Below are 14,038 nucleotides of genomic sequence, written 5' to 3' on the forward strand. Positions count from 1 at the left end.
GACACATTGTTTGGTAAGGCTTAAGATGAGGTTCAGGTATGGATAAAATGTATTGATCACTGTGATCCCCCCTTTGCTACTCATTCTCTTTAGTCTTACCATAATGACAAACGAAAATCACTCATTGTCGAAAGGAGCATGATCCTAGATTTGGTTGTTTAAGAAGGCTATTAGGCAAACGGAAGCCACATAAGTACCTGTTTGTTATTTTGTTAAAAATTGTAGTCCATGTGGGAAAATGGAGACCACTTGTGATACCCGCTGGTGACGAGTGGTCCGTGTGCTATCAAATTATTTTTCGCAAGTCGTATTGACATGAAATTCTTAGTGTAGCCCATGAAACTCCTAGTGCTGGTTATTTAGGGGTCAGTAAGACTTAGCACAAGATCTTAAATCATTTGTATTGGACGAAAATTAAGTGTGATGTTGGTAAATACTGTAGAGCTTGTCACATATGTCAGATGGTTTGATAACCTTTCAGAAGACACCTAAGGCTCATCTGTAACCAATTCCTGCATTTAACAAACCATTTAGCAGAATAATGGTGGACTGTAAGGGTCCCTTGCCTAAGACCAAATCAAAATGAAATTAGGGTATGACAGCAATGCAAATAATGGAAATTTTCAGCCTTTTGATACGTTTCTGGCTTTCTTGCACATACCACAGTATGCTCTTTTATCTAAGTACTATGGTATTATGCAGTTAATATGACTTGACTAAATTGTATTATTAATACTCTTGGGAATTTAGTACGTTCAAGGAGTATGTTGATAGAGATAGTCCTATTAATGATGGAGTTTAGTTCTACCTGTCACACATTGTGATGATTAAAGCGATTAATAAAAACGGACTGTAGTGGCGTTGTTGTGATCAATCTACGGAATTATAATCTAGACCAGAAACTTTCGCCATCTGCAGCAAAAAACGAATGAACTGAAACAGCTATTTCTTGAATAGGAGCACTTATTTCCAAATGTTCCAACTCAAATAAAATGTACCATGACGTTGAAATTGTAGATTCCGCACTTCTGAAATATCATCCGTACAGGATGAACCTTTTCAAACAGGAACGTTTGAAGACAAATTCAGTATTTGCTGAAGAATGGTTTCATAAAATTAAGTGAAAATGACTGGAGTTCATCTTATATTCTTGTACCGAAACCAGATAATGGTTTCCGTATGTGCACTGACTGTAGAAAAGTGGACAGTGTGACCAAAGCAGATTAACATCCGTTGTCAAGAATCGATGACTGCATTGACGAAATTGGAAATGCAAAATGTGTCACGAAGTTTGAGGGTTTGAAAGGTGTCTGGCAAATTCCACTCACATAAATGGCAAGGAAATTTCTAGATGGACTTTATCATTATAAAGTGATGCCGTTTGGGAACAAAGGTTGGCATTTTACTTTGCAACGTTTAATGAACATGATTGCATCTGGTCTGGATAATTGTGTCGCTTCGATGACGTCATCATCTTTAGCGACACCTGAAGGATGACATGGAGACTATTTGAAAATTCCTTGATAGACTCAGTGACGCATGTTTGACAATTTAAATAAAAGTCAGTTATGCCATGCTTCTGTTACATTTCTTGGACATATCATGGGACATTGTCAGGTTGAATCTATGGAGGTTAAGGGCAAGGCTATCTCTAAATTCCTGTTGCTTATTAGTAAAAAAAGAGGAGCTGATGTGATTTTTTGGAACAACTGGGTATATTCGGAAATTTTGCTGCAGTGTTCCCATAATTGCTTAACTTCAGACCAATTCTTTGGGTACGAATACCAGCTTTCATTTGTCTGAAAAAAGTAATAAAGCTTTTGTTAAGTGCCTTGATTTAATAGTGCAACAGTTTTTTAAGCTCCAAGTTTCAGTCAATAATTTAAAATATTTGTTGATGAAAGTGATGTTAGGAACGGTGAAGTATGGATTCAAGAAGGGAAAAATTGTTTAGATCATCCACTGTGGTTCCCCCCCACCAAAAAAAATAAAATAAATATTCACCAGAGAAATTATACCAGAAGGAATATTTGGATTTGATATTGACTTTGCAACACTTTGAAGTATATATTAGTTCAGCTCCTTCTCCGATTATTGTATTCAAAGATCACAAAGCCTTAGTTTAATTAGCGAGATGAAAAATAAAAGTCAGAAATTATTTAGCGGAGTTAGATGTTGCAGGAATACAATATTGACACCAGGCACATCAAGGGATAATTATAATCTTATTGCAAATGCACTTTCACATCTATAAAATTATTGCTTCATGTATGTTTTGTGTCATTCATAACATTTCATCGTACATAATTTTAATCGTGTATATTTTACCAATATTAAGAATAAGCTTTATTTTATAAATCCTTTTCTTTATGATGGAAGGTGTTATGTATATTTAATTTGCATTATTTATTGGTCTTTTAATGATTTTATGTTATGTACATCTGTATTTTTTTACTTTTTGTAATCAGCTTAATGGTGTATCTGACCTGTGACATTTATTTTGTAAACAACATAAAACATAGCTACAATTTCTCCATTACTGTGAATTAAACGTTCAGAACGTTATCAGTGGAGGTAAACATGTTTATGTGAATCTGCATATCGGACATCAGTTTTGTCACTTATGAATTCCTAAATTTGTTGACAATTTTGAATGTTTACTAAAGGAGAACTTCTTATATCGTGGCTCAGTTATCGTTGCTCTGTATCTGTGAACTGGATTTAAAATATGTTTTAGCAGTAACATTTTCATGGATATGTTGAACTCCTTGAGTTTAAACTCTTTTACGGACTTAACTGACAAGATGTTTTAAAACCTTTTTTTTTATATCAATACATGATCATGACATTGTACTCATCTAATGCCAGATTAGATTTTTAGACTTATTTTATCCGTATTTCAGTTTTGATTTCACTCCTTTATTTGTCGAATAGCAACTTCGAATGCATTACGAATACCACACTCGACTTTAAAATATTTCATATCCATACATAAGGTATTTATATCGCTCCTGTCGCCTAGTGGTTAGACCGTCCGCCTTGGATGCAGGAGGTCGTGGGTTCGAACCCCAGCCGTGTCATACCAAAGACTTAATAAAAATGGTACTAACAGCTTAGCTCTCAGCATAAAGAGGACAGTGTTAGGACTGGTCGGCCGAATCATACCAAAGGATAATGTGACTGGGTGGGACATCATGCTACATGTCTGCGGCATGATGCCCCAGAGCTAGAACTCACTATAAACTGCCACACTGCAGACATCGTAGCGACATCACTGAAAACTTGTTAAAGCTACGTTAAAAATCCAAATCACACACACACACACACACACACACACACACACACACACACACACACATATGGCATTTGCAGTCTATTGTTTAGCAGTACCTTATTTCATATTATTTTTCTTGTGTAATTGCAGATCAGTTGGTAAATAAAGACATCTGACATTTTCCTTTTCAAGGAAAAAACTTGCTTAAAATCATAAGATTTGGAAGCTTTTTCAATGACGATTTATAAGGTAAGCATTGAAAACCATCTATATGACAATTGATATACATGACGGATACCTGAATAAAATCCGGTTTAATTTTAAACAGCAAGATTAAAATTATGTGGCCTGGTCCAGGTTAAAACCTTGATAATTTAAGAATGACAGAGTACATGAAGATTATACAGGTATAAAGTATGAAATTAAATATAATGATTTTGCATCTATAAAAGTGTAACAGCACACTAAACGTTATACAAGTATAAAGTATAATACTTTTAATGAAGCATTGTTAACTTGATGATTTGTCATCAGTGTAAAGGTTTTTGTCTTTATGTTTCGATTACAATTGGTCTGTTCATATATCACTTTACGCATATAGTAAATTTCAATGTCTCCTAGGCAGAATTCCAGTTCTATTTAGTACTATACCAAATTAAACACTTCAGCAAAATTGAAATTGCTATCTTGCCTAGTCTTGAAATGAGTTTTAATACGAACTAGTTGAGTTTGCAATGTATGTATGTATGTATGTATGTATGTATGATTCCTTTTATGATAATGATGCTTACTATAAGATATGTATCTTTTAAAGCAACAAAATTCAGAGACTGATTACAAATTGTTAACATTGTGACTTGATTATTCTTGGATTTGTTTTTATTATTTTTTAACAGAAGTTAAATATTGGCATGTGTTTCATGGTGTTCAAATTTTGAGTTCTTGCATGTGATTTTCAGACAATGCAAATGCAGTCAATCAAAAGAGAGAGGACCGATCCTGCCAATGCTACTTCTTCTGGCTCTGCTGCCGTATCTTCAGCAGCCAGTGGGAACCTTGCATCAGCACAAAATCGGTCACAAAATGGAAACTACCCCGTTCATCCTGTGGCTAATGAAATGGCGCAGAGAAATATGAATCCGCATGTAAATGTCAGAAACCAGCAGGCAGGTTATCATGGAGTAATGAATCAAAGTAATGCAGATTTTTCAAAACCTGTAGAAAGAATGGAAAACCTGGAAAATTTAGTAGACTTTCCAAGCATAAAGGGCCTATTTGGATGGACCACAGTTGATGATGTGAATGTTCCGTACATACTTCGCCATGACAAGAGGTTTGTTTCTGTGAGAATAGTGGAATTGAAACTGCTTTGTCGATACCCAAATGCCTACCCAGACGAGTTGGGTAGGCATAAACCTTTAACTAGCTTTTTTATAACTCACAATGAGGCAAAGCTGTTGAATGAAATAAACTTAGTTCATTGTGGTGGAGAATATGGGAGAAAAGAGTTTTCACAGAAGGATTTGATTGTGCTTCTCTCTGATTTTGTTGAATTTTATAACTTGGTAAAAAAAACATTTCCTGAAAGTAACAATACAAAGAACACAAAGGCTGCTGAAGAAAAAGAACTTTCCAGCTACTGTGGATGGCTACAGATCAACAATACAGTAACTCCATATGTTAAGAGACCAAGTGGGAAATATGTTCCTCTGTCTGTGATTCGATATGCAGCAGGGTTAATGACCAGTGAAAATGATAGTGTGAAGGGAGTGCTACCAACTCAAATCGAATGTGACTTGATGAACAGAGCTTGTAAATTAGCAGGCTTTAATTTCAATTTTGCAAAAACCACTCGCATTATTGCACTAACTGACATACTACAAACAAATTTTGTTCATGTAACTGAGCTACCAATGGAAAATCCTTTGAGTCATGCACACTATATGGAGTTGGCTGCCAATAAATTATTGTTGTCGGGTCCTTCTGAACCAAATAGGCAAAATCCAGCATACCCTAATCTCCAAAGCAGCCAAAACTCATTAATGCAGTTACCACATAGAAATATTCCACTAGACAAGTCACAGCAAGGAAACATGCTCAGCAATATGGGAAATATACCATCACATATAATGAGACCGCCTCCTCCATATCCAGGGATATTTAATCCCAGATTTCCTTTTATGACGCCTTTCAATGGCTTTCAGAATTTTCCAGGAATGCCACAACCTAATCCCATGGGCGATTTCCCGCCTGTACCACCAAATGCAAGTCTGAGGCCACATATGTCATCAGGGCCAGGTCCTCCAACAACTGGAACACAAAGGCCTATGCTACTGCCATATATTTTACCACAGGCACAGGCACAATTTCAAGGTGGAGGGAGTCATAATAGAACTCTACCTTCACCTCATTCATCTAGGCCTGGAAGTGCTGCAGATTTAAATAAGAGATCTCCAGGGCATGCTAGTGGACCATCACCATCGCAGGAATCACGGCCATCATCGGGACATCACCAATCTTCAGTAGTTGTACCACCCAAAAGTCCGTATGGACCACAGGAGATGATGTTTCCAGCACCAGGAAATGTGTTAACAAACCCTGCAGTACAAAGGAATATGATTCATGGCCAGCAAATGTTTCCATTGTTCCCAGTGCCTACCTCCACACAACAAAATCCAACTCAAAACATAAGATCTCCAACTAATATGAATCCAGGAATGCTAGTTGGAATTCAAGCTATGGAACAACAAGTGAATAACTTGCAACAAATCAACAACATCAGAACACCAGTTGTGACGCGTGAGTCAGATATTCCCCTTACTACTAAGACACAGGAGAAAGTATCACAATCAACATCATCTTCAACAAATATTGTCAGTGCCATTCCTGGATTATACAGTCCGCCAAAGCAGCAAGTTAGTCAGCAAAAAACTTCAACTTCTATAGCAGGAATAGGTGGACCACCGCCACTTCTAATGATGGCACCATCAAGCGTGTTAGTTTCCTCTTCATCAACTACAGTTTCATCAACAGACACACCAAAAAGCATTGAGCATGGAAAACAGGAAACAACTGTTATTGACTTAGCAAATACATCATCTCCAAAACCTTCCCAAGAAGTTGATGCCAAAGAGAGACCAATTCAGATTGGTTCAGACTTTATAAAGGGGGCATGGTTGAATGGAAAGAGTATTTCTTGTTTACATATCGAAACCCCTGAGCGGAAAGGAAGATATTGCCTTGTTGAAGCAGTGTGCAAGTTATACTTTAATGGTGGTGGTGTAAATGAGTTTTTATTTGCACTCGAAAATGTGTTGAATGTGCCATTGTTGACATGCACAGATGAAGAGGAGAAGGCCTTTATTCAGTACTATAATCTTCCAGTAACAGTGCTGAAATGTAACAAGATGATCAGTTTTGATGACCTTAAGAATTTCTTTCCCCAATTATCATATATGTTCCCAGAAAAACAACAGACTCTTAACAGTGACAGTACTAATGGAAGTCAGTCAAACTCTTGTGACCTTTCACAGACATTTGAAGAAAATAACAATATTTCAGCAGCTGAACTGACGGGGCTTATTGCTATTCCACTAGGATCTTTATCTGATTTGCCTTCTGTAAATGGACATTCAGCATTGTCTTCCACCGGAGGTGAAAAGAGACATTGTTCTTCGCATGATGAGAGTCCAGCTGTAAAACATGCAAAATTTCTCGAGTCAGCGATTCAGAAGTTTAGAAATCAGCAGCAACAACTGCAAGGTAATTTTTATGATTGTTCTGTAATTTATCCATAAGTACATTCACAGGTCAACTGCATACTGAAGTTAAATTGCGTTGCATCGGACGTTTGTCATTCAGTTGTCATGCTTCGACATAAGGATATTTTCATACAAGGAAGATTTTACTTGAAGAACTTGTTGTTTTGAACGAAAATGATCCAAGAATTTCGTCATAATTAGATTCATAACATGTTTGAGATGAGTGTTAATTCTGCCTCTGATGAGGTAATTATGTTGTCAGTTGCACGCTGTTTTGCTTGTATAGGTAAGGGGCTAGGATTGCATATCCTTTCACGCTAAAGCAGCTTTCGTGCAAAGGAGTTTTCTTTCTTGTTCCGTTTCCCTTATGAATGGAGAAATTAGACAGTCTCTGCACTTTAAAGGTTCTTACATATATATCAGTCAGTCCATTGCAGCTTTTAGCTGATTGTCCTTTCAAATTACAACCAATTTGTCTCTCCATATGTCACATCCCTATTTATCACGACTTTAAATTCAGTTAAAAGACAGCGGTTGTTTACGTTATCTCAAACATAAAACGATGGAAAATTTGTATAAGATTCAAAGTCACCTAAAAATGTATATTTATTGGCGTTTGATTACTATGGAATATGTTGATGCAGAGTAGTTCACATGAATATTGTACATGTCAGTGGATAATTTATATACTTGCAAATGATGTGATACCATAGCATTCTACTTGTTCATCACATTACTTTACTTTACTTAAGAGGATTTATTACAAGTGTGTGATTTGAATACCGTGATCCAATAACATCAGCTTAAATAATCAAAATTAAAGTTACCATAAATACGGAAATATTGCAGTATGTATCACTTCATATCTTAACGAACGCGTATTACAATTTAAACAAACCCGCAATAGCCTAGTACAAGCTACTTTAACTCACCAATCATAATTATCCGTTGGGTTAGCTTATCTGTTGGGTTAGCAAAGCTAATGATGGAAAATTTGGAGGCCTGTGCATATTTTTGGACGAATCCATAGCTTGGAGAGGTTTCTCCAACTTATTCATTTTCCATGTTTACTTGTCATAATACAAAATTTAAACGGTCTTTTGTGAACATTAACATCCATTAAGGGGACATAAAAGAAATTGAAAATCATCTTAAACATTTCTGAAATTGTATCCTTTGAAATCTTCTTATTCACTATGACAAGCAATCGTGCGTTGTATCAGCAATTGCACACTTACTCGGAGCGATCACTTTGAACATTCATACTGATTTCACATGTGCAAGACACGTAGTCGTATGTGGTCACTGCGTAGTGTTTGCACGCATTTTAGCTGCCTCAAATTTTCAGATGGTTCGGGTTTGTAATACCAGATTATTCCTAAATTGTTCGAAATCATTACTGCTTAGTTATTCTTGCGCTTTAGAACTGATGCGAAATGGATTATTCGTAAAACCCAGAGAACATTCTGACAGAAGAGTACATTTTAATGTACTTAATATGGAGTCATTCCATGCTTCGTTTCAGTTGAAGTGAATATAAATGGCACGAGTTTGATACCTATAAAATAGATAAAGATATTGTAGATAGTGTAATTATTCCTTTGAAAGATGGTGTCAATCATTGTTTATTTGGTATTTTTGCCCAAAATAACATTGAAAATAGTTAATGCCTATCTAATTATAAAGAAACTGCTATGTCACTGAGTGTGGTCAGTTTTAAATTCCAGTCCTGAGCACAGGAGTGGATTTTGTTCGTAAGACAAACCTTGTTAAGTAGTCATTAGCATCAAAGAACACGTTCATTGTGTGAAAAAGTTGCGTTTGGAGGGAATGAAGTTTTCAACTATTTGTGTACAGTATATGAGAACATTTCCCTTTCCGATTCAGTAGTTTACATCGCATTCAGCGTCAGTCATTATAGCATTTTTTAAAAAAAATATTTGAAGTTACGAAAACACACGAAAATTGTACACGTTCTTATCCCAACTATTACAGTCGGTAAAACTTCATTTGTATTCACGAGATTTAAGAAGGTATCTTACATTTTTAGTACAGATGTTTTTGTTTTCCACTTAAGATAACAGTTGTGAAAGTGATTATCTTACTGACTGTTTGTCGTAGTCGTTTGTCATAAAGCTAATCGATAAATTATATTGCAGGTGGCAAGATTGACGACTACGGGTCTAACCAACAACGCCAAAGAGTTGCAGAAGATGCAGTGATAGTTCTTGACTAAACTTCAAATTATCAAAACGCTTGCATCGTACGTCAGTTTAACTTTCTACAAAATGCATAAAACAGACATGTCTCTTCATGGTGCTTGTTTTGATGCATTCATAGTGGACGGCTTGAAGAAATAAACTAATTTTATTGTCACCACGTGTTTGTCAATCACGTGATTTACGCGAATTTTGATGCATTTAGTTCCAGTGGGCATTATGTGCGTCATCACGTACAATCATCTGTCTTCATTATGAACATGCATTATATCAAGTTTTTGTGCCATTATGCCAATATCTTGGCATCACTGGTAAGGAATTTAATGTTCAGTTGTGCCAAAGGTAGCATATTTTACATGTAAGCATTTCCTTCCTCTTCCACTGAACAAAATATGCTGTTCGATGAATATTATTGCGACAGGTGTTGAAAAACATTTACACCAGTTTCCGGGATCATAGCTTTCTTTTGTAAAGCTTGTCGGCAGTTTACAAAATGTAGTTCTTGTTCGTTCATAGTTTGCATGGTTGCTTCATTATTTTGCCTGTTTGCTACTAGTGTTCGTAATTGAGACTATCAGGGTATGTTGCATGATTATCAGCGTAGAAATCGGCAAGCCACCGTAGCGCTTCGCGTTTGATTTTTCTGACAAACTGTTGAAATTTTATTTTGCATCTGTGTGTGAAAATTATAGGCGTTTTAATTTCATATTGTCGAGTTAATTGACGGAAAAAAATTCATGAAGATCAACGATATTACTATTATGATTGGACCTGTTGTAATGAAAGAATTGTTAAGCGCCATTAAGTGATTGAATGAATAGGCACCGCCCGTACCCACTCTCTCACAAGCTGTTTTGGCAAATTAAATTGCTTTCCTTCTGTTCGCACATGTATATCCTTGTGTATTTCTGGAATACGTTTTAGCGCAAAAGCACAGATATTATTAAACTAAGGGTTGTGAAATTTGCACTCTTGAGAAAATAGTCATAAAGAGATGACTGAATCTACTTCATGGCCAGTATAGTATATTTTCATTTTTTTTTCGTGCATTTTTTGATACATACTTTTTGGACTAACTATTGTTTGCATGATCAAGTAAAAACCGTTCGAGGCAAGATGAATGAGATTTTGTATGCATATTTTTATTCATACGGAGATCTTTTGATTATGTTATCAGGGCCATTACTGCAATATTTTCATGGGGTGTGTACACATTTTGGAATGCTCGAACACTTTTTCTAAACGAAAAAAAAGATGTATTAGAGCATGTAACCAACACAACTTGATGTAGCAAAATACAATTGGATATGCTTGTTTCAGTGCACATGTAGAAAAATATTGTAAGTTTTAATGCCATTCTAACAATTTAAAAAATGTTTTTACTTTGTTTTGAAGTTTTGTACGTTTGGTTTCGCAGTGGTTGCGTGTATGCTTTACGAACTAAAATCTAGTGTATTGTATATCTTTCTGATTCAAAGGGAGTTATATTCTTCTCCTTCTATTCTTCTTCGTCTTCTTCTTCTTCTTCTTATTATTATTATTAGTTAGTGGATGACGATATTACTTTTGAAGCGTTGAGACTGTTTATGTCTATTATAATGTAACAATTTTTTTTTGTTGGCGACGCATCAGGATCCTGTAAAATGGATATTTGTAACAGTATAACAAAAGTGTCGTCTTCCAGTCCTTATTTTTATCAATGTTATTCCCAGTCTAACACATTTTAGAAACTGTTTTGGCGAAAACTAATAGAAAATGTACTTTTTCTTGGTCTTATTAACTGTTAGTTTCATGACATCACAATCCTGTTAAAACTTTGTTACAATGTAGTGTTTTTGCTGTCGAAAAGTTTGCCATTCAGCCAGTAAAAAGTGTGCTATATTCGCAAGTGTATTAGCATGCTTGCTTTTCTTACACGTTTCACATAATTTACTGTTTGTGTGACTAGAACAATTGTTGTTGTATGCTTTTTTTAGTTTGTATATGCCTGGTTAGATGAGTGAGACCGACCATTTACTTTTCAGGGTGATGGGGTATGCTTTCGTTCAGTCCTGCTATTTTTTTTATGTTATTTAAATTAATTTTATTCTTTAAAAATAGAGAAAAAAATGCTTTTTTTCTCAAGCTATTTGATGACCCTCTCCTGCTCAGATCTATCAGCAAATATAGCGGTATTTCTAACAATTATATTAACCCATGAAAACAGGAGCCCTGATGAAACGAGTCTTAGTTCCAATACTGCATTTTTCAATGGCATGATTATTCCTTATTGCCTCGCCTTGAAATGGTGAGACATTCATACCATTTCTCCGGCGACAAGAGAGGCAGAAAAGTTAATTACTGTCAAGGATATGTAATGAAATTTTAGGAATTCACAAATCTTCTACATCATTCATTGTATTTTGGGGCCCCGAGTGGCCGAGTGGTCAGAAGCGCTCACCATTACGGATCACTGCCATCTCATCTTTGTTAGGGTGGTTTGATTCTCGGTCTCGGCCAGTGTGGGTACGTAAAAAAGTTTGCCGGTGAGCCTCTCGTGGGTCGATGTTTCTTTCCGGGGTTTTCCCGGGTTATTCATCCACCATTTATACTGGCCGCCATTTATAGCGGCCGCCATTTATAGCCTATGGTGTGTTGAAAAATGGCGTTAAACCCTACAACAACAACAACTACAACAAAAATCATTGTATTTTACTCAGTGCATGAAGTACACACTCTGATATGTTTTGATACATGTCTCGTCAGAGATGGCTGAAAGCCACATTATCATAACGCCGTTCACAGGCGAGACACTAAGGTCATGACACGTTTGTGTAAAGGTCCACCTTTATAAGCTGTTTCTACCTATATACTAATTGAAAATCAGCTTTCCTAATCGTTTCACACCCTCCAATTCATTATTTTCAGGAATCTCGGAGATTCCATTAATAAAAACAATCCTGATATTTATTCCCCTTGTAATATATTGATTGTCTTGATTGTCAACATTTACTTTTATACATATAACGGATATATAAGGCAGATCTTCTAAGTGCCGTTTAATGCATTATCCTTTTTGTCCATATTTTGTGTTGTGTTATATATTATTCTGTCTTAAGATCAACCAAGTCTGAATGAGTGCAAAGTTGATTGACCCAGTTGCAATTGGTCTCACATAGGGTGTAGTTGACTAGTATAATGACTTCTACCGTTGTTGTATTCTGCCAAGAGCTATCCTTCATTCCAAGGCATGCACTCACAGGAAAAAGTGGAATCTACCTCAGTTATGGATATCCTTGGACTCACAGCAGACGGAAACTCCATGGGTCGCAAATCTGGTACAGTCTACTACTCCACAGCGCAGATCAGCTTTGTTGAGACTACATCTACAACACCTGGATATTGCGCATTTTCATGTGGTGAAAAATCAGTAACAGTTTTATTCTCCAGTTGATGATGGACAATAAAATTTGTGTGTCCTCTATATCCTAAACCACATATTTTGCAGTACCAATAGAACTGATATATTTGATATTGTTCCATTAATCGAATTTCTCTCCTTTTGTGCAATTACTATAAGCCACGTAGAAATAGATAGCTAAAAACCAATAAACTGTAAGCAAAGAGTAATATTGATTAACTCGTACAAAATTAAATACACAAGATCTTTACGTTGAGGCGAAATATCGAGTTTTTAAATCCTTCCCGGCATACAGTGTAAAAAAAAAAGCAATTACCTAGAACATACCGTCCGAATTTTCTCACGAATGCTGAAATGTACAAAATCTGAAAACCAAAACCTGCCACGTTGCTTGTAAAGAAGGTATAAATGTACATTGTCAGAAGTTATGCATGCAATTTGTTATTTTTGTACAAGTGTTGCTCGACTTAATTTCACAAAATGAGCCATTGATAATAAATAAATTACAGATTTTTATGTGTGCGTTATTTTTATGCTTTTCTTCTCGAATTTGAAACGATTGTGCGATTATGGAGTAATACAAATAAAACGATGTCTTATTAGTTTGATCATGTGTATTTGCATACTTTGTAGATGTATAACTCATTTATTTTCTTAATAGTTTCTTTAAATTAGTCGCTGTTTTGTTTGTTGTATTCATGTTCAGCTTATTGGAAAAATTTATGTTTTGTATTTGTTATGCTGTTACCATTGGTTTTCAGTTTACTGCACGCATTAGTGAGGTATGTGGGTATTTGCATATCTTTCGTTGCTTTTTTATTTTATGAATTCATGTATGTAGGTATATATTAGATGTTACATGTGTGCTAGCGTTTAAGGACATCTCAACACAATACTGATAAGTTGAAGGAAATTAATGTAATTTAGAAGTAAAAAAGTAATGTAATTTAGAAAGAAAATCTGATGGTTCCATTTCGTTCCTCGAAATGCAATGGGCAGGTTGATAATTACATTTGCGGAACGTAACGGACCAGCCATAACAAAACCTATCCATGCTATGATAAAGTTTGTGAAGATAATTGTATATGAACATAATTATTTCAGTGAATGGAGATAGAAAGGTAAGTGGGTATGCATTTAAATTATACGACATACGTTTTTAAGTAGGTTGGATGATTGGCTGGTAATATAGATTTATACCTCAGATTTGTATTATATACTAAATGTGTTTATATAATTTTGCTTTACGGATATTTGTTGCTCCTCTCCGCTTCTAAATATGCCTTTGCCCAAGGAGATATTGGTATTTTGCAGAACAGAACGGAACTAATTTAACGCAAGACATCTCCATGGCATTGATTTTACCTATAAGGTGTTTCATTTT

The 14,038-nt window shown here is 35.6% G+C and overlaps 1 protein-coding gene across 4 annotated transcripts in view; it reads left to right on the forward strand.

Annotated features, from left to right (window-relative positions):
• LOC149771337 (uncharacterized) overlaps window positions 1-13,170 on the forward strand; it is a 61,314-nt gene extending 48,144 nt beyond the window's left edge. For all 4 annotated transcript variants that reach the window (XM_089948622.1, XM_089948624.1, XM_089948621.1 and 1 more), the window contains exons 2-4: window positions 3,425-3,523; window positions 4,234-7,036; window positions 9,195-13,170. In XM_089948622.1, the coding sequence (XP_089804748.1) occupies window positions 3,509-3,523; window positions 4,234-7,036; window positions 9,195-9,271 (2,895 nt within the window). In that variant the 5' untranslated portion in view covers window positions 3,425-3,508 and the 3' untranslated portion in view covers window positions 9,272-13,170. The remainder of the gene's footprint in view (window positions 1-3,424; window positions 3,524-4,233; window positions 7,037-9,194) is intronic.
• The last annotated feature ends 868 nt before the right edge of the window (window positions 13,171-14,038 follow it).

The sequence above is a fragment of the Sinohyriopsis cumingii genome, unplaced genomic scaffold (assembly GCF_028554795.1).
Source record: "Sinohyriopsis cumingii isolate HCF-2022 unplaced genomic scaffold, ASM2855479v2 utg001944l, whole genome shotgun sequence".
Classification (NCBI taxonomy): domain Eukaryota; kingdom Metazoa; phylum Mollusca; class Bivalvia; order Unionida; family Unionidae; genus Sinohyriopsis; species Sinohyriopsis cumingii.